We start from the raw sequence: 25,892 nt of genomic DNA on the forward strand, positions 1-25,892 counted from the left end.
GCCACACTCGATTTTGGCACTACCAAAATGACCATTAACAGGCGCCTAAAGGACATAGATCTTCAGCGTGACATAGCCAATGCCGCTAAAACCTGTTCCCCCCTCCACTCTGGATTGAGGTTCTTCCCCCCTTCCTGCCCCGTATCTTGAAGTTTTAGATCTGCCGCCCCATAGATTAGTTTTTACCAGGGCTAGATTTTACTGCTTAGCATCCGCCCTTCTTGAAGGCGGCTTTCGGGGCATCCCACATGCTAATCGCCTTTGCCCCTGCTGACTTAATGAAATTGAATCTCTGTTTCATGTTCTTTTTATTTGTCCTCTTTACTCCACTGAACGCATCAAGTTCCTAAATCCCTTGATCGTGAATTCGCTTGGAGGTACAACCTTGGACAAACTGAAGTTCCTTTTATCCGGCACGGATAAATCAATATCGCTTGGGGTTGCCAAATTTCTCCATGCGGCCCAATTTTTACGCAGTAAATACATTTCTAGTATTTCGTGTTGATTTTCTTGTGCTAGATGTACCTACTTGTTTATCCTTTTTTATCTTGCCTGTTCTAATTTTCTTATTTGTATAATGGGTCTATGACCTTACAATAAACTGTGTGTGATAGATTCGGCATGAAATGAAAACTGAATTGAAATTCTTGCCCATTCCTAATGCTGACTCCGAGCAACTACCATGTTTCCCATTAAATTTTTCAACCCTGATTTACACGTGCAGACAATATATTTTCAGCAAGCTTTGGGGGGGAAATAGGACAGATTGATCAGATGCAGGCTTATCAAGTAGACAGCTATCTAAGAAAGCACCTTCTAGCAGGCAGAACTGGCAGTTAAAATGGCCCACAGCCCAATCCTATATATGTCTCATTGAATTAAACAGTGCTCACTCGGAAGAACATGTTGGCTTGGAACTTTGGATCAGTTCATCCAGCTGCCATGTGTTGGGCAGATTATGGGTGACTGTAGTAGCAGCTGTCAGAACTGATGGCTATATCCACCAGTGGGAAGCCCATTTCTTGCATTCTAAATACCAGGGCTGGTGTCAGTACTTGGCATACTTGGGCAATTGTCAGAGCCCCTACCCCTGATCTGGGTCTCTACAAAATATTTTTCAGCCTGACATGCCAGCCAACTGGATCTGGCTACCCTTTTCATCACCCACAATGCCCCAGAATATGCCCCTAACAGAGTGCCATTCTGGGGCATTGTGGGAAATTGAAAGGCACAGCCACTTTCCACTGACTGGAGTGCTGCCACTGCAGCTCACCAGAGAGACACTGTGCCCGGGACCCCCTCAAAGCTGGAGACAGCTCTGCACCCTTTCGCAGAGGAGGAACAAGGAAAACACTGCAATTTCCCATTGTGGCAACTTCCGTGTACCACTGCAGTCAGACTAGTCCAGCCTAAGTTGATAGCTGCTAAACTGAATGCATACATCAGCCTCTTATTGCTGCTGCTGCTGCTGCTGTTTACATCTTTTCTACAGAAGCACGCAGGGCCACTTATAGAATAATCAAGAAAATATAATCCAAAATATCAAATAGTTTTAATATAAAATCAAATCAAAAGATAGAAATGAAACAGCAATCAGTGTAACCATTTTAAAACAGCAGCACAATCCACAGTGAAACCAATCTTCTGGAAGAGTCTTCTTCACTGTCTACCTAAAAACAGGCAGCAATGAAGGCAGGTGTACTCAGATGCCACAACTGAAAAGAATAGATCCTGGGTACTCACCTGTTGTTATCTCGGATGGTGGTGGCCCATGAAGGAGAGTCTCTGAGATGGAAGAAAGGTTCTAGGTAGGCTTATTGGAGGAGGAGGAAGAAGAAGAAGGAAGGATATCGTTCCTGAGGCTCACCATGGCTGCAGTAAGCCTTCTGATTCCACCCCCACTCACCGCTGCTCCTCCAGAGTATCAAAACTGTGGAGAAGGGATGGCAAGCACCTGGCAGCCTACAACAAAAAGTCATGCTTGCGAAGGTTTGCATTAGAAGAAGCCAGGTGTCTCTCAAGAGGGTGAGCAGCAGCAGCAGTCATGAGAGGGCTGGAAGTGGGCTTCGCATGTGTGCCTGTTCTGGCAACCAGTGCCACAGTTTTTTTCAATCACCTGCATTACCTGAACAGAAAAAGGTTATGATTACAGGAGATAAGGAAGGGCCAGAGCAGAGTCAAGAATTTTTTGGTGACAGCAGGATCAGGCCAGGAATCCAGAGAGCTTCAGGCATAGGGTGAGTGGATAGCAACAAGCCAACCATATCTGGGCAAGGAAGGGGAAGAGTTCATGGTTAAGAATATGGAAAGATATTTCTTTATGTAATTTATATACCTCTCCAGCTTTCAGAAAAATTTCTGAGTGGTTTACAACATCATAAAAGAAAATAATAGAGAGCAGAGTGGAGAGCAGCAGTGAGATGTTAGGAGGACAGAGCTGTAGGTGCCACATAGGGCCTGCCTTGCATTCCCTAAACTAGCTGGCTGCCCTGAGGGGCAGTGCTGAAGTCATATTTTTTTTAAAAAAATCATATAAAATTCTCATCTAAAAAATAGGGCTGTGCACAGACCCATCAATCCAATTTGTGGCTCCAATTTATAAATACAGACTAGGCCCAATCTGGTCTGGACAGAGTCTGACCTGATTCAGATCCAAATCCAGATCACAATCTGGATATTACATATCTCCAAAAATCCCATTGATTTGCATTGCAGTACTGAAATGGCCATAACTTTCTTGTTTTTTTTACTTAGGGACATGGCAGTTGGAGACATGGTAGTTGCTATATAGAGGATTACACCTGCCAAGTTGCAGCTTGATATCTCTAGGGTTTTTCATGCTAGTCAGCTTTAAAGTTTAAAATGTTTTAAAATTGAAACAGACATAACGATTTTCTTTTTTAACACAGGGACATGAAATTTGGTGACGTGGTAGCCTATGTAAAGGGAATTAACTCTACCCAATTTCAGGTGGTTAGCTCCAGGGATTCTCATGCTAGCCACTTTTAAAATTTGATTTTTCCAAAAAAAAGTTGGAAAAAAAGACATGAGTGCTCAGCCATCCCAATTCTCATGCTCCTGTGTTTCCCCTGTTCCTTTCTTCAAAGTTTTGAACAAAACTGAGGTTTTTTGTTTGTTTGTTAAAAACCAATTAGGTTGCTGACACTAGACAAGAGGAGGTAGCATTAGGCAGGCACAAGCTGACTGCACCATGGAGACAATACTGTATGCACATAGGGACATGAAATTGGCTAGCTGGTACCTCCTCTATAGAGAGAATTAGCCCAGCTAAATTTCAGGTGGGTAGCTCCAGGGGATTTCATGCTAACCACATTTACAGTTTGCTTTTTCCAAAAAAATAAAAATAAAGACCGTCATGCCATACTCCTGTTGTTCTTACTTCAATATTTTGGAAAAAGAGTAAGTGTTTTTAACTATTCATTTTGCGATATTAGACACATGTAGATAGCATCAAACAGACATTGGCTGGTAGAACCATGGAGATAATATACACATAGGGACAAGAAATTTGGGGACATGTTTCTCCCCTATAGAGGGGATTAACAGCACAATCCAATTTATGGGTAGCCAGAGGGAGGGGGCTGGCAAAGGAGGAGCCAGTGGGAAGCTCTATGGCATCCACTTGCCACTCGGAGATTCCAAGATGGCGATCGTGTTCTGACCTCCTCCAATTCTTCCTCTGTAAGAAGATAATTTTACATTCCTTTTATCGCCTTTCATTCTTGCCAATTAGTTCTATCTGCTGTGATATCTTTACCTCTACTCAGCTTTCACCTTTTTATTGTTGAAAGCTAGTTGTCTGGGCAAGACTGCATACATTCATTATTTCTCCAGACACCTCCGGCTACAAAACCTCCAAGCCAACAAACTATTTGTTCCTTTTATTGACCTCCTTTGTTCTTTTACTATCCATCTGGTCAAGGGAGTACCTCTCCCCAGGGGTCTTTTGAATCCTCAACGGAATTAAAAACTTTATAGGGAGAAATTAAAGCCCAAGCTCTTGGCTTTCTGTCCACGACTTGGTTGCCTACAATGGTCCTGACAAGGCAAAGACGCAGAGAGCTGGCGGATAGCCAGCAGCCTCAGTCCCAATCATCTTTACATCGACACTCTCAGCCAAAAATTACTTCATTTTTTACGCATGGACCTGCTTCGAACACACTTGATTTAACAAACCCTCCGACGGAACCTGACTCTCTGATGACACCTTTAATCTTGGACTGGTCTTTAAATCATATAAATGAATTTACGCCACTGAGAGAAGATTCGTACTCAACTCCCCTAAGCATGGAACTGGCTGCTGCCGACTTATTAGCTAAAGGGAATCCAACTACTTGCCTCTTATCTCCACATTCCTGCCCCCACACACCACCTCATTCCCCTGCTATTCCTGCATCTTTAAACAAGAGCACAATGACGGAGGATCTTCCAGAGGTTTTACCCCCTGCTAGTGGCTTGGGTCCATTACTACTGGTCCTCAATGAACTTGACTCAATGAAAACTTTCTTCGGGGAATGTAATGCTCTTCTAAAGACCTTGACCCTAATAGCAAAAAAATCCATCACAAATAACTCATTGCAACCCGTCAACGATACAGCTAATTCTGATAAGGTGGAGTTCTCAAAGCACGCTGAGCTCATCAATCAACCAGTCCCATTAACGAAAAGCATGAAGTCCAGGAAAGCAGCAAGGAAAGGCAAAAAATCTAAGAACGTAAAGAATGTTAAACACCCTTCTTATAAGAAATTTAATTTTAAACCCCTCTTTGAAATCCTGAAACAATTAGATTCTACAATACCCCAGACCTCTACCAAACCATCTCGGCTGGACTCTGGTTTAACTAATTCTACCAACCATCTAAATTGTTTGGAAAATTATCCATCTTCTTCTCCTCCCCTTAACTGCCAAAATTCCTTAGAGGGTATAAATATTGAGACTGACCTGCCTGCAAGGAAAGTGTTTATACCTATCTCAATTGAGAAACCTTCATTCCAAAAGGTAACAAACAATAAGCTCTCTTCGGCCCACATGAACTTAGTTTTAGAGCAAAACAAAGTGGTCCTACTCAATTTTCCCAACTTTTTGAGGAAGCACGGACACTATCCTGATAAATACCAGTTCTGTGAGTACTTAACATCTCGTGTTGCAATCCAATTAGCCCCTTCAGATATAAGTGGAATTCTCTTTCTGTATAGCAATCAACGCACGACTAGAGTGGTAATATCTTTCACAAGCAAGCAGGTCTCTAACAAATTTTATTCTTTAAAAACATATCTGGCTGACCACAGTCTATTCATTGTCCACTGTTTCAAAAATGTAGCTTCCCCCTTCCCTCTGGTGTACAGACCTTTTTGACAAAGTAACCCTGTAAGTAAATCCACTGTCCCTGTCCCTGTTTATGTGCCCGATCTGGACCCACAATGTCCTATAATAGATTTACATAATGAATCGAGAGAGTTGGAAGATTTACAACTTATTGAAGTCTTTCCGGAACTTTCTCAAGAAGAGCAAACAAAAATAATCTATAGACTAGATCGCTTAAAGGCAGACTTGCGATCTCAGCAAAAGCTTTCCCTCTCTGGCCACTCTCCCTCTAAAGCAAACTTCCCTGGGACTTCCCCTACGCCATCATCACGAGTAATACTCCCTTCTCAAGTACCTCTGAAAGAAAAACATTATTTGACTACTAATGAGATTGAAATAGTACCTCAGCCCAATCATTATTCGAAAGTCACCTCCCAGGGGGGAAAATTCAAATGTTAGTGTAATAAGACCCGAATTAGATCAAATTCAACCTTTTGATGATTCAGTCCATTGAAATCCTTTGTCGTCTCCTGTTGTCACTGAACTTAAGAACGTTTCTCCAGATCTCCCTGCCTCTTTTCCTACTATACCCACTAATCTATTATTTTGGAATATAGCAGGCTGGAATAATAAAGCTTCTACCCCCTATCTTCCATCCTTTTTCCGTTCCTATGACAACTTAGGCCTCCAAGAGACCTGGTTAACGGAAGATCAATATCTTTACGTGGAAGGATTTAAATGCTGGACTAAGCCTGCCAAACGCCTGGCCCAGAAAGGCCGTCCTAGCGGTGGGCTAGCGATTTTAATCTCTAATATACTAAATATCACAGTTACTGAGATAATATGCCCGTCCCACGATTATTGCCAGGCCTTAATAATATCCCCACCCCTTCTCCCCCCCTTTGTGAAATCCCCCCTCCCTCCTTTTATAGTTATTAATGTTTACTTCCCTCCCCAAGACCCTTCCTCTCGGTCCCATGCGTGGGATGATTTTTCTGAATTCATTGAATTAATTCACCAAAAATATCCTTCTCTCAACTTAATAATTGGTGGAGACTTTAACGCCAGGATGGGCCCCAGTTTTCCGAAATCTCTGGTTCCCCCTGAACTTTGTCCAGGGGATCTGGTAGTCTTGCCCCGCTCTTCACGTGATAAGGTGATTAATTCTAATGGTTATGCCCTATTTAGGTTATTACTCAGTGCCCAACTTTTATGCCTCAATGGGTCAAAATTTGATTCGTCCAAGGGGTTTTTTACCTTTCTATCTAAGAGAGGAGCTAGCGTGGTCGATTACATTTTGATCTCTCCCCGTCTGTTAGACTGTGTAATAGACTTTGCCATCGAGGACAGACCGGATAGTGATCACCTCCCTTTATCGTTAAAACTTTCTTTTTCAATGGGTTATCTGATTCTCCCTCAAACACTACCTGACCCAGAGGCATTTCAGGGCCCGAAATGCCGAAGGTGGTCCCCAACACTAATCGATCAGGTCAAAACAATCTTATCATCCCCCATCATGATGGAGTTGCGTGCAAAAGCCTCCAGGCCTGCATATGACACCAGGGAGCTATTTGAACGAATCCTTAACCACCTTCTCTCGACAGTCACTACATCCAATGTGTACCCTACTAATTCTTCATCTAGCAGTAAGCCGTGGTTTGATAAGTATTGTCTAGCTAAAAAGAAACAACTTTCCCACCAAATACGCTTTACCAGACACCACTTTTCAGAAATGGCTAAAGCCAAACTTTTAAAACTTAAAAAAGATTATAATAACCTATTGAAACACAAAAGAACAGCCTATACTTCTATTCTTTGGCAACGCCTTGGCCTGGCAGCTTTCCAGGGTAACCAGAGGGAGTTTTGGAGTTTAGTTCATGGTTCCTTATTTGACAAACCACCCATTACAACTCCACCGATCTTACCAGAAACGTGGACTCTACATTTTTATAAGGTCTTTGGAGCTTTAACCTCTCACCCCCACGATCCACCCTCTCTTCCTCCAGACTCCCCAAACTGGCTCCCGGTAACTGAAGCTGAAATTGACACCTTCATCTCTTCACTCCGTTTAGGGAAAGCCCCAGGCCAAGACATGATTCCACGTGATCTATATCAAGCCTTTCCTACTTGGTGGTGCCCTATCCTAGCTATACTATTCACAAAAATTAATGAAACTGGATGTATTCCCTCTGGCTGGAAAACGAGCATAGTAATCCCTATATTTAAAAAAGGTGATCCCACCAACCCCTCCAACTATGGTCCCATTAGCCTCCTAGATGTGGCGGCCAAGCTTTATGAGCGTTATCTTTTAAATGAACTTTTGGACTGGAATAGGGAACACACTCTCATATCAGACATAAAGGCAGGTTTTAGGGAAGGGGCCTCCACAATCGACCAATTGTATATCCTTCACCATTTCATCACGAAAGTAAAAAGGAGATCATTAAATTCCCTCTATTTAGCGTTAATCGATTTTGCTGCAGCATTCGATTCAGTTGATCGACTCCTCCTTTGGAGGAAATTAGATAAGGCTGGCATTGATAAAAGACTACTATGGCTACTCCAAATTCTACATTATGACACCAATTTAAGAATTAGACTTAGCTTTAATGGTGTCTTATCCCAAAAAAATCCAATGAGAAAGGGTGTTAAGCAGGGTTGCATATTAGCCCCTTTCTTATTTAATTTTTTTATTAATGATATTGTTTCAGCCATGGCCTCCCCTGCATTTTTTCCCCCTATGATCAAATCAAGGAGAATTCCTGTTTTACTTTATGCCAATGACTTACTTCTGCTTTCGCAAAATAAGATTGGTTTTAAACAAATGCTTTTACACCTCCAAGATTATTGCAACGCACAATCCCTCAAAATTAATTATACCAAATCTAAAATAATGGTTTGTGGAAAATATAGTAAAGCCAATACCAACTGGCTCCTAAACGGCCACATCTTGGAACAGGTACATACTTACAAATATTTAGGAATTTTTATCAATAATAAATTGTCTTGGTCCCATCAATTGGCCCATATTAAGCTTCAAGCGTTAAGGGCTCTCAGCCTGTTCAAGAAATTTTTCTACACGAAAGGTGGCCAATTAATGAAACCTATGATCAAACTTTATACATCAAAAATTCTTCCGTCAATTTTGCATGGAAGTGAGATTTGGGGCCCTTCTCTGCTCCTAGCCTTAGAGCCAATCCAAAACACCTTCTACAAGCACATCTTAGGTCTCCCCAAAGGCACTCCGGCTCCTTTTTTGAGAATTGAACTCAACTTCCCCTCCTTAATGGCCAGAACAGATCTAACGTTCTTAAGATACTGCAAAAAACTTTCGGTTACTGACCAGTCCTCTCTGACTAAATTGTGTTGGGAGGATCAACTGGCAAAGGGGGGGTTGGGCAAAAAACTTTCCAGCCCTAGGGCTACAATACCTTCTAACCCTGCCTTTACTTTGTAACCTTAATTCCAATGCTTTGCGTAACCAGATTTATGATCAAGATTTCCAACAAGACAGAGTAGCGATCGCTAACTCACACTTTTCTAAATGGTTTACGCTTATTATTGCTAATTCTCCTTGGCCTAATTATTTAGATATTTTAACAAGGGCTCTACTACGAAGAGCATATACCGAACTACGATTCCAGGTAATGCCCTCATCCATTTTACAAGGTAGATATCTTGCCACCCCGTATGATCAAAGGCTATGCATAGCTGGGTGCAAGGTACCTGATGATCTCTTGCATTACATGTTAGACTGCCCAATGTTTTCTCATCCTAGAGCAAGATTTTTGTTTCCAATTCTGAATATGAATAATGAATTAAATAGATCTCAAAAAGTAATTTTTTTATTATCTTCAGTTCAACCCTATGTAATAACTTCGACTGCAAATTTTGCCTTGGCCGCAAAGATACTTAGGGCCAGTTTTATTAAGAACAGTGGTTGCAAATAATGTTTTAAAATTTTATTTTTTAACCATGAATTGTACCTTTGCATCAATGTATATATGACTGTATTTCTTCTGTAACAGCCTATGGCGATACACAGACTAATAAACTGAAACACTTGCCACTCAGGAGCCACTAGCACAGCTGAACTCAGGCTCTGTCGGGAGCCACATATGGGAGGTGACAGGAAGAGCTGGCTCCCACAAATAGGCCTACCGAGGAGTATGTGCTTCCCATAGACCATCATTGGAATTATTTTACTCCACTGGCCTTTTTGCCTGTGGAATTCTCATGTGAAGCAGGACCTGAGGGAGTGCTCTGAGCTGCCATGCCCCCGGAATGCCCCATTTTTGGGGCTACAACTGGCTTCTGCTGGCTCTCCATCCGCTGGATTGGCTGTCCTGGGTGGACCCCCAGCAGTACCAGCAGGGTCCAGGTGGCGCAGCAGCTCAGCTGGGATGAGGGGCTTCTGCTGGTGGAGCCTGGCAGTGCCAGGAGCTTGCTAGTTCAGCTGGGGGTCCACCTCATCCAACTCCCCCCAGCCCTGTGCAAAATCAAGTTGGATTACAGCCTAAACCTACAAAATGTCATGTGAGTAGCTCTAGAGGTTTTATGGTAGCCACCTTTAACATTTGCTTTTTTCAAGAAAAAAGTTTTTTAAAAAGAGCTTGTCATATAGGGGCCAGATTGTCAACAGCAGTAGAGAGTGAGGGGAAAATAAAAATATTTAATGTTGATAATATTCACTGTGGTTAGCAATTTGGAATTATTATTATCATCATCAGTATTATCAATAATAATAATAATAATTTTGATTTTATTTTTGTAAGCCGCTCTGAGTGCCCTATTACAGGGTAGAAGGGCAGGATAGAAATATTTTAAATAAATAATAAATAACTAATAATAATTCTTAACTCAAAATGCTGGCTAATATGCCCACAAGGTATGGCTAGCTGGCTAATAGAGCAATCCAAATCATGGGAAGCTGGCAGGAGAGTGGGCTGGTGGAGGAGGAGCCAGCAGAAAGCTCCTCAGCATCAACTCTACATTTGAGAGCCGCCAGGCCAGCTGAATGCTGGCTTAGTCAGGAGCCACATGCAGGGTATGGAAAAGCAAAAGCTGGCTCCTGTGAATACCCCTACTTGGGAGTCAGTGCTCCCCATTGTCCACCATAGAAATTATTTTACTCAATTTTATCTGGATCAGGACGCGAAGAACTGACCTGAATGTGAGGAGGAGAATATTGAAGTTCCCCCTCAACTCCTCTGCCATGCCTCTGGAACACCCCATTTTGGGGCCTTCTGCCAGCTTCTGCTAGCTCTCCATCCACCAGGTTGGCCATCCCTGGTGGACCCCTGGCTGAGACATCATAGTGCCGGGGGAACCATAGCTGAGTTGGGATGAGGGGCTTCTGCCAGCGTAGCCCAGTGGTGCCTGGAGCCTGCTGGCTCAGCCGGGGGTCCTCTGCATCCAACTCCCCCCAGCCTGGCACAAATACACATTGGATTGCACACTAATAATAATAATAAATTGTAACCACACAAGCCAGCTGCTTTTTATTGTTTGTGGGTAGCAACTGGAAAATAACAACATTCATTCAGAAAGCTGTGACTAAATATGCTTACAAGGTTTAGTAATAATTTGTAGCCATGAGAATCAAATCAAATAAAAAAACCCACAGGTAACAAACTTTTTAAAAAAAATAAAATGTAAATAAGGATGAGGTTAGGATTGATTGGGAAAGAACAGAAAACATACACAAGCTGAACAAATGCCATCCAACCCCCACCAAACATTTCTAAGAGACAGAACTTACAAAAGATTTATTTATTTATTACATTTATACCCCACCTTTCTTTTCATGAAACCCAAGGCAGCTTACATATTGTTCCCAGGCAGTCTCCTTTCCAGGCACTGACCACACCTCACCCTGCTTAGCTTCAACAGGATGCTGGTCTTATATGCCTTCAGACCATAGATTGCATAAAATTTCTGCATTTTAAGACTTCACCCCTTCCACGCACTGTGATTGGAGAGTGCTTGTTGGGGTAACAGCATTCTAGCCTTCCTCCCTCTCTCCCCACTCTGGTGTTCTTCTTTATGGTGTTATAATTGCTCCATTTCAGAGACACCTTGACTAGGTTTATTGAGCTTCAGATCTGTACAAATCTCTACAAATCAGAGCTTGGAAAAGTTACTTTTTTGAATTACAACTCCCATCAGCCCCAGCCAGTATGGCCATTGGATTAGGCTGATGGGAGTTGTAGTTCAAAAAAGTAACTTTTTCAAGCTCTGCTACAAATCAATTTGGGACTAGCTGATCCTCTCTGTAGACATTTGTAGCTGCTTCAGCCCAATCTGGACAGAATAAAAATCAGGCCGATCTCATTTGTGATTTATACAAAAACACCCCCAGTAAAAATCCACATTTTAAAGCAGCACACAACAATTAGATAAGATATTCTCTTAAAACATTAATATAAGCTAAAACAGCTAACCTACTGGGACAATAATAACAGAAATACTTGAGAGACAACCAGACAGGTAGCAGGCTAGGGATGTTCTAGAATTTCCTCCAATTCAGATTTGATACTGGATTTTCCATTAATTCTTCATAGCTGCAGATCAGATTTTTTAAGTAGCAATTTTCCACTGCTATTTTCATTTTTTTTAAAAAAAAAATCCACCTCTAAAATATTGATATAAAGAACAATAATTTTATCAATATTTCTTTTCATTCATTGGCATTTCTTTTCAAAATGTCAATATTTCCTTTCAAAATATTAACATTTTCTTTAAAATTATCACAATATAAATATTAGCAATATTAATATCAATTTTTATGTGAGATGGGAAAAAGGATTGGTAAAAGTAGTGGCTAGTAGGACAAAGGACAAACTTGAATTCATCCCAGCCTGTAAGGTCAACCAAACGTTTTTGAACTGGCACCAACCAATTGATTCCCCCCCCCAAGCAGGCAGCAGCATTTTCACTTCTGCTGCTGCTATCTTCCCAACTTAAGCTCACACTAATAGGTGGAGGAAATGACAAACTTCCCATCCCTGGAGCTCTCCCTACTCAGCAGGAAGAACTTGCAATCATTCAACCCCTTCACAATACCCATAAAGACAAGAGCAAGGGAGGGTGGCACCTGCACCCTCAGTGTGACCAAAAAAGGTCATCTGCAGCAGCACTGGTTATAAGTCCATGAGTTGAGAGATTCAAGAATTGTTAACTTAAAGAGTACAGTAATAACTCAGTTAAGGAATTCTCCAGGAAGGAAGGCCCTTATAAGGAAGGTGAAACTGATTTGCTGTGCTTTGCTATGGATAAACTTTCAAGCCTGTGTCTCTACTTTAAGGTGAAACTGACAAACCTGTGTCTTTGCTTTTCTATCAATAAACTTATAAACCCCTGCCTTTGTTTTCTAGGGTGAAACTGACAAGCCTGTTTGTTTGTTTTGCATTAAAGAGATCTCTTGCTTTCTCCCAGGGCTGGGGAGGGAAGGATCCAATACAATTCAGCGGATGCGGAATGGGTGGGCACCTTTTAAAGCCCCTGTTGAAGCTGATCCCACCATCTATGAGTGGATGTAGGAACTTATCCCTTATTCTTTCCATGTTATTCCTACCTCTGGTACCAAAGTTTCTGATAAAGAAGTAATGTCCAGGAGTGCATGTACTTTGTTAACTGAGGTATTACTGTAGTTTTGTGATGACCAAAATAAATGTGACTGACTGATCTCTTTTAGAAAGTCCTACAGATTGATCCACGATTTAGGATTGAGTTAATGTATATTCCCAGCTGACAGCCTAATAATATGCTGGTTACTGCAACAAGAGTGGCCAAGTGAAAGTAGCCATAGAAATGGATGCAATGAACAAGATATTTCTAAAAAACAAGACAAAGAAAAGAAAAGCAGCAAAGATTTGGTCAAGACTGGGTTAAGGTGTTTGCTCATCCAAGGTGAGGTCAGGTGAGAATATAGATGCTTTTGTATGACCAGGTAGTGAATCCCAGAACTCCTTGAAAAATACAGATGATTCTTGGGGTGGAGGAGCACTCTTCATTTGTGTGGGAAGTTGCTGTGTTAGAAGCAGGGCAAGTGCCTGGACTCACTTCCTTCTTTTGGTATGGTTTTACCCCTCAAATTGTGCCAGAGCATGTAGGGCACAGTTGTCCGACATTTGCTGCTTAATACATAAGTGTTCTGAGGCCCTGGTTCTGAAACACACTTTATCAGACAGTTAACTCAAACTCTCTCTTGAATCAGGAACTATTTTATTAAACCAATTAAACAAATGTTATAGCAAGAAAGCTTATAGTCTTTTGGGTTAGTGAACTGAGGGTGGTGATAATGGTGGAGAAGTTTGATGATAGATGATGTTATTGTTGCCTGTAGGATTGTTGCGAAGGTAGGTTCCCCGGCATCTCCAAGGAGGGCAGGGGGAGACTGTGACGTCCTTCCCCAGCACCACCTGTGAAGCTCTCACTTGTGGCTACTAGCAGACAGGATCGTCAGGTTTATTCTTACCCTTTACAGCACTAGCACCGATCTCAAAAGATCCCACTGCTAGGCAGCAGCACCCGACACTCTGTAACCCTTTTAGCCAATAGACTGTGCCTAGTCTCTGCCTGGCTATTCCGATACCTTGTGTCAATGGGTATAGGTAATTTGTAAACCCCCCTGCAGCCCCTTGACTCTGAAGCATACAGCCGTGGGTTTCTCTGTGGGACTGGATACACTTTCCTCCAATCCGCCGCTGCCACCATTCGATGCAAACTGTTCAGCCTTGGTTACTTTGCTATTCCCCCTGGTATGTGTATCCCAGCTGAAGGAATCAGGCTTTTATTTAACCAAGAAATATTTATTAAGAATTAGAAATAACAAGATTAATTAATTACATTGTTGACAAGCTTATGGTTTCATATTTGTGTTCTTATGTACTTTACTTCCTAATAATTGCCTCAGAACTCTGACTCACTCTCAACAACAACAACCTCCAACATCCACCACAACCTCTCTTTCACCTCTCTCAACCTCCAACATCCACCTCTCTGATTCAACTGTCATTCTTCCATTTATACTTCCAGCCATTCAAACGCTCAGCCAATCATTCAGCATTCTACTGCTCATGTACTCCCCCTCCTCTTTCACTCCACTTACCATATGTCTTCTATATAACCAGCACTTACCATATTTACAATATAAGCAGGAACATCACAGAGACCCCTGTCTGAAACCCTTCTGGGTCTCTGCCAGTATGAACTAGATAGACCATTGGTCTGACTCGCTATTAGGCAGATTCCCGCATGATGAAAGCTGGCATTTTGGGGAAGGTAGACCTCAGTGGTAGAGCACATGCCTTGTATGCAAAAGTATCCAGGTTCAATGCCCAGCCTCTCCAGGTAGTGCTGGGAATGCATCATGGCTGCAGTCTTAGAGCTCTGCTGCCAGTCCCTGTAAATAATACTGAGCTAAATGGATCTGTGGTCTGACTTGGTATGAGGTAACTTCCTATGTTCCTCCACCACAAGCAGAAAATGCCTTGCATATGTACCGATGCATGAGCAGACACACACACTCTACAGCAAACCCTCCTCCTTCCTTTGTGAACTCCCTGCTTCTTAAAAATTCAGATATTTTCGCCCTAGCTGTTAAGCTTTATTTTTTTATGATTGTTAAAGGTAATTTTAAAGGAAGAAAAAGCATATAAACAATATATAGTGACTTTTGACACTCCATTGCTTTCTTAAATGAGAATAATAAAAATTTGCAAATGAACAAAAGAGTGGGAGGAAGCTATCTGATTTACAATGTTTTTGAGATAAAGAACACTATAAAAAAAGATCAATGTGAATAATAAAGCATTGTTAACTGAGTCATGACATTTCTATTCTCCGGGAAAATCTGAAGAGTAGAACTCTGCAAATGAGCACCTTGTGCCATTTTCAAAGTGGGAGGAAGACATATAATTATAATTTTTGAAGTGATGAGAATTTTATTTAAATTGCAGGGGGGAAATTATTGAAAAAACATATCGACATATCAATATTACATAAATTGCTTTAATTTTATTAAACTGGATGTGGGAGAGAGAATTTTTTCTTAACTTCCCTTTCCTGCCATCTCTCTCTCCTCTACTTTTTATTTTATATGAAGTGTGGCTACAAAATGTCTTCCAGGAAAGGTGTTTCTTTATTTTAAAAAAGAGGGGGTGGAGGAGATGAGATGAAAGAGCTCCAAATGTCAGCCCTATCATATATTTATTCTAATACTTCCAGTAGCTGAGACCTATTATAAAGGTACATATTTTCAAAACAGTTTTAACCTCCTGTGTCTCAAGTGTCTACCTTTAATGCTTCTTTCATGTCACATTGTAATACATGCAAAATTAGCATGCTCTTCTTAAAAATTAAATGCATGCAACAAACAAATTACTCCAAAAAGTCAATTACACATGTGGTATCTGACATGTATTCCCTTTTGGGGGTGAGGGAGATTAACTCATGGGACAAGAATTAATGTTTAAAATAACTGGCCAAAAAAAAAAATCCATTCATAGTTAAGGCAGCCATACAAGTTAGCACTGAAGTTCATTTTACTTGCATGGTGGTGATTATAGGCATTGCATAATATATGAACATTGCGCATTATAGGCATTGCATATTATATGAAGCTGAGGTTATGGATTCAAAGGGACAATGCAACACAGTAGGAAGTTGCAGTTGGGCAGTTTATTTAAATTTATTTTATTTAAATTTCAGCTTTTCATACACAGAGCACAGATAAAATGAACAGAAATTCTTAATAAAATAAAGCTGTTTTTTATTAGACAATTTCTTTGCAACCTATTTTTGGACGAAAATAGCAATCTTGGCTTTTTGATCAATTTTGACTATAGTACTCTTATCACCTACATATGTTGTAACCTTGTCACTTCTGAAATTAAATGAGCTTGGGTTATTCATCAGAAAGATGGAAAAAAGGGAGCCTGGTGAAAATCGTTAAGGAGCTGTGGTGTCAACATCAAGAAGGACCCTTCTCTTATCCTAAACCACCTGATCTGATATTTGAACAGAACTGAGAGTGGGGAACTCCACAGGGAACTCAAAGCAACATTTTATTTATTTATTAAATTTATTAGTCACCCATCCGGCTGGTTGTGCAGCCACTCTGGGCGACATACAAGATAAAAAACAATACATTAAAACATTAAAATTTAAAACCATAAGAGTAAAAACCTAACCCACCCCAAAAGCCTGCCTGAAGAGCCAGGTCTTCAAGGCCCAGCGGAAGCTCATCATAGAAGGGGCATGGTGGAGATCATTTGGGAGAGAGTTCCACAGGATGGGGGGCACTATTGAAAAAGCCCTCTCTCTAGTCCTCACCAGTCTAGCTGTTTTAACCGGTGGGATCGAGAGAAGGTCTTCTGAGGCTGATCTTGTTGAGCGGCATCCCTGACGATGCTGGAGGCGCTCCTTCAGATAGACTGGGCTAAAACCGTGTAGGGTTTTAAAGGTCAAAACCAACACCTTGAATTGGGCCCGGTAAACAACCGGTAGCCAGTGCAACTCCTTCAGCACTGGAGTGATGTGATCTTGCCGGCGGCTGCCTTTAATCAGACGAGCCACCGCATTCTGTACCAGTTGCAGCTTCCGGACCGTTTTCAAGAGTAACCCCACGTAGAGCACATTACAGTAGTCTAGGCGAGAGGTGACCAGGGCATGTACTACTGGTGGGAGCAGATGGTTGGGAAGGTAGGGGCACAGCCTCCGTATCAGATGGAGTTGATACAGAACCGCCCGGCTCACAGCTGAGACTTGAGCCTCCATGGACAGTTGGGAGTCAAGAATGACCCCCAGGCTGCGGACCTGGTCTTTCAGGGGCAATTGTACCCCATTGAGCACCAGGTCCACATCCCCCAGCCTTCCCTTGTCTCCCACAAACAGTACCTCGGTTTTGTCAGGGTTCAGCTTCAGCTTATTCCTTCCCATCCAGCCACTCACCGACTCCAGGCACTTGGACAGGGTTTCTCGGTGAAGATTTAAATGAGAGATAGAGCTGCGTGTCATCCGCATACTGATGACATTGCAGCACATTGCAGCACAAATCTCCTGATGATTGCCCCCAGCGGCTTTATATAGATGTTGAACAGCATCGGGGAGAGGATGGAACCCTGTGGCACCCCACAAGTGAGAGGCCAAGGATCCGAGACCTCATCCTCCAATGCCACTCTTTGGTACCTACCAGAGAGGAAGGAATGGAACCACTGCAATACAGTGCCTAACCTCTTCAGGCGGTCCAGGAGGATAATGTGGTCAACGGTATCGAAAGCCGCTGAGAGATCAAGGAGGACAAGGAAGGTGCATTCGCCCCTATCCCACGTCCTCCTCATATCATCTACCAAGGCGACCAAGGCTGTTTCAGTCCCATGTCCAGGCCTGAAGCCCGATTGAAATGGATCCAGGTAATCCGCTTCCTCCAAGTGCGCTTGCAACTGCTTTGCCACCACCCGCTCAACCACCTTGCCTAAGAATGGCAAATTTGAGACTGGGCGAAACTTGTTCAGATCTTGGTGATCCAAGGAGGGCTTCTTTAAGATTGGTTTTATTACTGCCTCCTTGAGTGCTGATGGCATTACTCCCTCTTCGAGAGATGTATTTACCACCATCTTGATCCCCTCACCCAGTCTATCTTTGCAGCTCATAATGAGCCACGATGGGCAAGGATCGAGTAAGCAAGTGGTTGGCTTTAAGACTGAAAGCACCTTGTCCACTTCGTCAGATGGAAGAAGCTGGAACCGATCCCACACCACCAGAGCACCACTGGTCACCTCTGGCTTGCTCACTGTGTCCACAGTGCACGGAATAGCACTCTTAATACGATCGATTTTCTCCGCAAAGTGTTTAGCAAACTCGTCACAGGAGGCCTTAGCATGTTCCATTGGTTCCGGAGCAACTGGACCGACCAGGCTCCAGACCACTTGGAACAGTCTACTGGGACAGCACTCTGCAGATGCAATACAGGCAGCATAAAAATCTTTTTTTGCTGCCCTTATTGCCACATGATAGGCTGCCGCAGCTGCTCTAACATGTGTCCGATCGTCGTCAGAGCGAGATTTCCGCCACCGGCGCTCTAGCCGTCTCACCTCCCGCCTCAGAATTCGCAACCATGGGGTGAACCACGGTGCCGTCTGAGCTCTATTCAGGGGGAGAGGGCGTTTTGGAGCCACCCGGTCTAATGCCCCGGCGATTGCGGCATTCCACCCCTCCACCAGGGTCTCAGCTGAGTGGATGTGTGCATGCTCCAGAGAGTCCCCAAGCGCATTCAGAAATCCATCAGGATCCATCAGACGCCTGGGGCGGACCATCTTAATAGGTCCTCCACCCCCACGGAGGGTTTGTAGCACCGAAAAGTCCATCCTCACCAAGTAGTGGTCTGACCATGACAAGGGGGTGATGGATGTACCCCCAATTTTCAGATCACTCCCCTCCTCTCCCGAGACAAACACAAGGTTGAGTGTATGACCGGCTACATGGGTGGGCCCCATTGTAATAAGGTGCAGCTCCCAGGAAGCCATGCTTTCCATGAAGTCCCGAGGCGCCCCAGTAAGGATGGCCTCTGAATGTACATTGAAGTCCCCCAATACCAGCAGGTTTGGGGACTGTACACGCACAGCCGAGACTACCTCCAGCACCTCGGCCAGGGAGTCCGTCATGCAGCAGGGTGGATGGTACACGAGCAGAATCCCTAGACTGCCCTTTGGGCCCAACCTCCAGTACATGCAGTCTGCCACCTTGGTCTCACAGAGAGGAGGTCTGGTGAGAACCAGGGACCTTCGGTAAATAACCGCCACTCCCCCTCCCCGACTACCGACCCTCGGCTGCTGTGCATACGAGAACCCAGCTGGACACATGGCCACAAGGATAGGAGCAGCAGCCTCATCCAGCCAGGTTTCTGTAATACATGCCAGGTCCGCGCCCTCATCCAATATCATATCATGGATGAGGGATGTTTTTTGAGCAACAGACCTGGCATTGCACAGCAGCAGTTGAAGGCCAGAGTATGGAGTCAAGCATCCCCCAGCTGTATGTTGGCTCTAGACAGGCCCGGAACAGGGGACAGATATTATGCATCTCTCCCTAGTTCCTCTTACCTGACGTGACCTGCCCCTAGCTTTCCACCAGCATCTGCCGCCCAGCCTCGGTATACATTGGCCTCCCACCCTTCCCCCATCACTCCCCTGTGATTGACACATGCCACGATGTAGGCTTCCACCACTCAGGCAGGCACCCAACCTTAAAACAACCCCCCCAAAAGAAAAAAGAAAAGAAAAGGGGGGGAAAAAAAGGATGACCCACAACCAGCACACACAAAAAAAACCAGGCCACCTCAGCCAGCCGGCTTATGTACAGTATACGGGAGGAAGTGGTTTCTGAAGATTCATTCATGTTTAAAGTATGCATGCCGGAGAACTCCAATGGAACGGGATGATTTCCCCTCCCCATTTGCATTGTGTTTCCTTTGCATTAAAATGAATGGCCTTTGCATTGAAATGTATGGTGTGGAATAATGTAATTAATTATGAAAAATTCCCCCAGTGGACAGTGAGATGAATAATATAGTTTTTGTTGGAAGCCAAAGTGCAGTGGAACAGAAACAGTGCTGCATGTGACAGACACTAGTCAATGAAAATCAATGCTTTCTTACATCCTTAGTTTAGAGTTTATAGCATAACAACACAGATGTTAATGGAAATGAATGGGATATGGTCCATCTTGTCAGACATGTGGGCAAAATGCTTGGCCATCAGATTATAATGAGTCCACCAAAAACATTCTAATCTACCTAGTCACTCATGTATGCTCTTAAAATTCATAAGATGGGATGGAAATTTCACTTCCAATTAAATATTCCTTTTAAAGATAACACCATCTGCTTTTCCTTGCTACTGCATTAGCAAATCCAGTAAGCCCAAACCAATGTGAATTACTCATGTATCATCATAAATCAAGAAGAGAGGTTTGCATAGTTTAATAATGTCGTAAGCAATGCATAGTATATTTATAGCCTCATGTGTGGTTTCCTGCTACTGAAATAGACACTTTCCAAAACCCCTAATTCCATTTTGCCTTTCTCCAGGAAACGGAAAAGTTGTGACAGTATGAAAACAAATCACAACTTATTTTAAATTTCAGATCACAACCATCAAATCTGTATTTCTGTCCTCTAGTTTCTGTTAGGGCTTGTTGTTCTCACATCTTTGCACTATGCATAATATGTATATTATAGAATTTCATAGGTACTTGGACTGGATACGAGACCAGTGTATTGCCCAAATGCCTACACACTTGTGTGCTCTGTCTCTTGCACACACGTGCAAGCATGCACACTTGAATTGTTTTTTTATAGGCAAGTGTTTTCTGGGAACATGGCGGTTTAATAGTTTCTTGTGGACATATGTGCATTCTGACAAGAGATCATCTGCAGATAGAAGCAGAATTCTGTAAGTGCAAGTGAGTCTGAGCTCAATTCAAAGTCCTAATTTTGACTTATCAAGCCTTGCATGGCTCAGGACCCCAATACCTGCAGGACCATCTTTCCCTGTATAAACCTACCCAGCCCCTGTGAGTAACTTCTGAATCGCTTCTCTGTGTGCAACAAGGGAATGGATCTTTTTAATGGTGGCCCATCAGCTACAGAATCTTCTCTGCAAGGAGGGTTTCCTGGTGCCAACTATGACATGCTTCCAGTGCCAGGCAAAAGACATTTTTATTCTTCTCGGCATTTGGACAGCACTAATGACACAGTTGCATTGGCTACCAATTAGTTTGGGGCCAGATTCAAAGTGCTGGTTTTGACCTGTAAAGCCTTAATGTGGCTCAGGATCCCAGCACCTCAAGAATCACCTCTTCCCACATGAACCAACATGGACCTGCATTATCATCCAAGGCCCTTCTCTGTGTGCCACCTCCAAGGGAGATGTGGAGATGAATGGGCCTTCTCGGTGGTTCACCATTTGTGGAAAGCTCTCCCCAGAGAAACACACCTGACACCACCATCACTATCTGTTTTTAGGTGCCAGATAAAAATATTTTTATTAACCCAAGCCTTTGGAGCTTAATTCTCTTCATATTTAGTCAGGTGGGGATGAGTTGGCTTCTGCTTTTTATGCATTTGAGTATTTTACATTGCTTTTTATCCTTGTTTTATATGTTTTTAATGTTGGTAAATTGCTTTTTTGAAAAAAGTGACCAATAAATATAATAATAAAATAATAATTATGGTATGGCTTCTGGCATTTATTTTTAGTGTTATAGAGTTATAGATTAGTATAGATGGAAGGGGCCATTGAGTCCAACCTGCTACTCAATTCAGGAATCCAAGTTAAAGCATACCCAACAGGTTGCTGTCCAGCTGCCTCTTGAAGCCTCCAGTATTGGAGAGCCCACCACCTCCCTAGGTAATTGGCTCCATTGTTTGTACTGCTCTCACAGTTAGCAAGTTTTTCCTGACACCTAAATAGCATTTGCCTTTTTTGCAGTCCCATCACACTGTTGGCATATATTTCACCTGTGATCAATAACAATTCCAAGATCCTTCTCGCATGTAGTATTGCTGAGCCAAGGATCCCCCATCTTATAATTTGGTTTCTTTTTCCTAGTGTAGAACTTCACACTTATCCCTGTTAAATTTCACTCTGCTGTTTTCAGCCCAATGCTCCTGCCTATCAATGTTTTTAGCTATGCTTCCCAATTTTATATCATCTGCAAATTTGATAAGCATTCCCTGCACCTCCTCATCTTAGTCATTAACAAAAATGTTGAAGAGCACTGGGCCCAGGACTGAGCCCTGCAGTATCCCACTGGTTACCTCCCCCCAGTCTGAGAAGGAACCATTGATGAGCACTCTTTGGATATGATTCTGTAGCCATCTGATCATTCTTGTGTGTGTGGAATGGCTATTTCATGTTGTTGGGTGATTTTTGTGAATGAGCCCTTTTTAGTGTTTTTGTTTTGTTTTCATTGATTTTTATTGTATGTTGTTGCCCCTGTAAATTACTTAGGACTTCTTCTGGCAGTGTGAAGCAATAAATAAATTCAATAAGTTGAAGTGAAGTGAAGTGAAATGATGTACAGTAAATAAGAGGGCATGTGAAAACAAGAGGGGGGTCAAGGAAAAACAGGAAATATTGTTACCATTGATATATTAAATCAAGATGCCAAAATTCTTGAGCTTGGAGGGCCAGATTCTTCCTGGCCATGACAAACTGTTCCAGTTTGCCTGCATCCTTCTTAAAGTGCGATGTGCAGAACGGGATGCAGTACTCAAGATGAGGCCTAACCAGTCCCAAATAGAAGGGAACTAGTACTTGACATGATTTGGAAACTATGCTTCTGTTAGTGTAGCCTAAATAGCGTTTGCCTTTTATGCAGTCCCATAGCACTGTTGGCATATATTCAGCTTATGATACCTAAGATACCCATATCTTGTCTGGAAAGAGTTCAGGTCCACATGTTGAAGTAGTTGATGGGTGTTAAGAAGTTGACTTTGGAAGATGAGAGGTCATCTCTGGGACTTCTGCGATGAAGCCTCACCCTAAAGGACTCTGCATCTGCCAGACTGGAAGTAGTATATAACTCTCTTCCTTGCTGCAGTGGATCCAGAGAGGTCTAGATCAGGTGTGGGGAACTTTGGCCCACCAGCTGTTACTGAACTACAACTCCCATCAACCCCAGCAAGCATGGCCAAAGATGATGGAAGTTGGAATTGAGCAACATCTGGAGGGCTACAGGTTAGCTGTCCCTGTACTAGAGCAAAGTCACTAAGGGGTTGGTATTGCCTTGGCCAAAAGTACTTATCCTTTGAGAAAGAAGAGTTACCCCAGAATAATTACACGATTGTATTGAAGAAGCATACAGAAGTGTAAAAATAATATTTCATCCAACAGGCCCTTCCTGACTTGATCACAAATTGTCACTTCTTTGTGTACCCTCTCCCAGGACTTTGAAAGTATTGTGTACTTTATGAATGAGCCCTGAATAGCATTTGTTGATGGTGTCCTTGTTTGATTTTCCACCCAGACAGTTGCACCAAGTCTCTTCCTCTGCAAGTTCTCCCTATCGTAATTCTGAATACAGCAGATCGTCCAGGTAAGAATCAGTTTGTGGAAACACATTTATAATTGTGTAGTATAATCTCTGATATCTTTAGCATTGGTCCACAAATAATGTTGCTTGTATATATCTAAGGCCTAGGCATGCATCTACATCAATCTTAGGATATCATTGAAACAGTTGAGTATTGGCATACCTCCTGTTTTTTAGCTACAGTGACTAAACAGCATGATCTCACTAAATATGTATAGATGACATTGCTGTTGCTACCAAACAGTATCTGATCTCATGAAATGTGTTGCCCACCACCACCATTGTCAACCCAGAGATGGAGGGGTATGGAGGAAGTGTGCATGATTCTTATCCCTTTCAGGCATGGGCAGTGGTGGCTGGTGCTCATTTTGGCTGGTAGGGTGGAAGGCAGGGAGGCCAACGGTAGGCAGAGCCAACTAATTTTAGCTTTATCGCCATCCCACTCCCTGCTAAGTTCTGCAAGGGCAGCACTGATACTAAGAAGGAGGAGGAAGCTGATAGCCAGTGCTGCCCTCTGGATTGGCTGTAAGTAGGAAGGCAAGCAGATGGGGCCCAGCTGAGGACAGACTGAGATTGGTGGGGCAGTGCCCCACCAGCCTCCACTGGGCATGGGGATCAGGGCCATGGAACGTAAGTTCCCATCCTCTTTTGAAAGTGGCCGTCTTGCAACATTATTTGCAGGCCAGGCTACTAGTACCAGAAGCTTAAGACAAACTATGTAATATGGATGTTGTTGACTTTCTATATTCTGAACTTGCAGAGGAAGGGGTGGTGCTGGACTGTAGCACATTGGCAGAGCACATGTTTTGCATGCAGAAGGGCCCAGGTTCAATTGCTGGCATATCCAAGTAGGGCTGGGATCCCTGTCCCTTTCAGTGTGTGGCCTCCCTTCACATTATTATATGAACAATCATATTCATGTGAATAATGTGAGCTCCTGTTACACTACCAGGCCCAAATCAAGGTGTTGAGGTTAACCTATACAGCCCTGAATCACTTGGGCCAAAATACCTGAAGGAGGTGTTTTATACCTGCCGAGACCCTGAAATCTGCAAAGGAGCTCCTTCTTATTGTCCCACCAATGAGTTCAACTTGTTAGGTGGTGATCCAGGACACATACTATTCTGTAGCAGCATCTCATTTATGGAATTCCCTCCCCTTAGAGGTACATATGGTGCCTTTGTTACTGGGGTTCACATACTTTTTCACATGGGCCTTTAGGGAAAATTAAAGATCTGATCAGCTGAAAGTGAAGTGTGCTGCAGAAATTTAGTTGGTTTTAATTGTATGGCTGTATTAACTGTTTTATGAATGGTTTTATTTTCTATGTTTTGTTTTAATGTGAATATTAAAATGAAGAACAGTGTAAAAATGCAGTAAATAATTATGTAAATGAATATATATATGGTGTAGCACTGGGCATTGCAGTGCAAATGAAAATGCACATCTCAAACCGTGGTGCATTGTTGAATGTGACTATCTCTGTAGAGAGATATACACTACTGACATGTGATCACAGGTGATCTTAAACATGGGTGAAGTTGTCCCCAAAATGTTGCATAAATAGCACCCCTTTACTTATGTATAGGCAACCTACTGCAAAATAATTTTAGTGATTTTCACACTTCACTATGAAACATATTTGAAATCACAGAACTGAATCTGAAACAGCACCATGTGATTAAAGAATGCTGTATTGCTTTGTTGTCTTGTGACAATAGAAAGGAAACAGATTTGACTGCTGAGTTAGCAGGCTGTTATTGTGCTGTACTAGTTATGCTAGGCAGTGATATTTAGAAACTGGCATTTGGCGTTGGCCATTCTGCCTACAATGAACACCAACTTAATTTGTTGTTGCGTTTAAATAGACCATAAATAATAGCAACTGAGCATTTTATATTTTACATGTCTATAAGTCTTCATTTAATTCCCCCAACCCCAAAGCTCTGCACCTATTATCATATCCATAAAATGCTAGACTCTAAATGAAAGAGCTAATCATGTGATTTCATGCTAGCCCGGATAAACTTGATTTCTGTAGACACTCTCTGCAAGCATTAAATTGATAAAAGATATAATGTAGATGGGCCCATGGTGGAGCTGAAGGTAATTGCATTAAAAAAATGAAATCGAGACCTATAATTGTGCACCACTTTCTCTCAACTATAGTGTTTTCTGGAAGAGACAGGATCCTGCTTGTCATAGCAAGTTGCTTGTTATGGTGATTGTACCAGGACTTGATTTTGCTGTAACAAGACACGTATAACATTACTTAGTGGAAGCTTTTCAGAATAAAAGCCTGACAGTAACATGCACTCTATTTTCATTCTTGAACAAACAAAAGTCCTTGAGTGACAGCTTTTTTTACTCTTTTCTTTAAGGGTGTTGTAATGGGGAATTCAGGTTAAATCTATGTCTTTTATACTTCTCGTTTTGATTTGCTCTCCAACAGCACTTGAAGGATAAAA

General features: G+C 42.6%; 1 protein-coding gene across 1 annotated transcript in view; it reads left to right on the forward strand.

Annotated features, from left to right (window-relative positions):
• The window catches only part of MDFIC2 (MyoD family inhibitor domain containing 2), a 118,660-nt gene that overhangs the window by 67,158 nt on the left and 25,610 nt on the right, over positions 1-25,892 (forward strand). Inside the window, exon 3 of the mRNA XM_061622052.1 lies at positions 23,359-23,427. Coding sequence (XP_061478036.1) covers positions 23,359-23,427 — 69 coding nt within the window. The remainder of the gene's footprint in view (positions 1-23,358; positions 23,428-25,892) is intronic.

Source organism: Rhineura floridana, chromosome 3, assembly GCF_030035675.1.
Source record: "Rhineura floridana isolate rRhiFlo1 chromosome 3, rRhiFlo1.hap2, whole genome shotgun sequence".
NCBI lineage: Eukaryota > Metazoa > Chordata > Lepidosauria > Squamata > Rhineuridae > Rhineura > Rhineura floridana.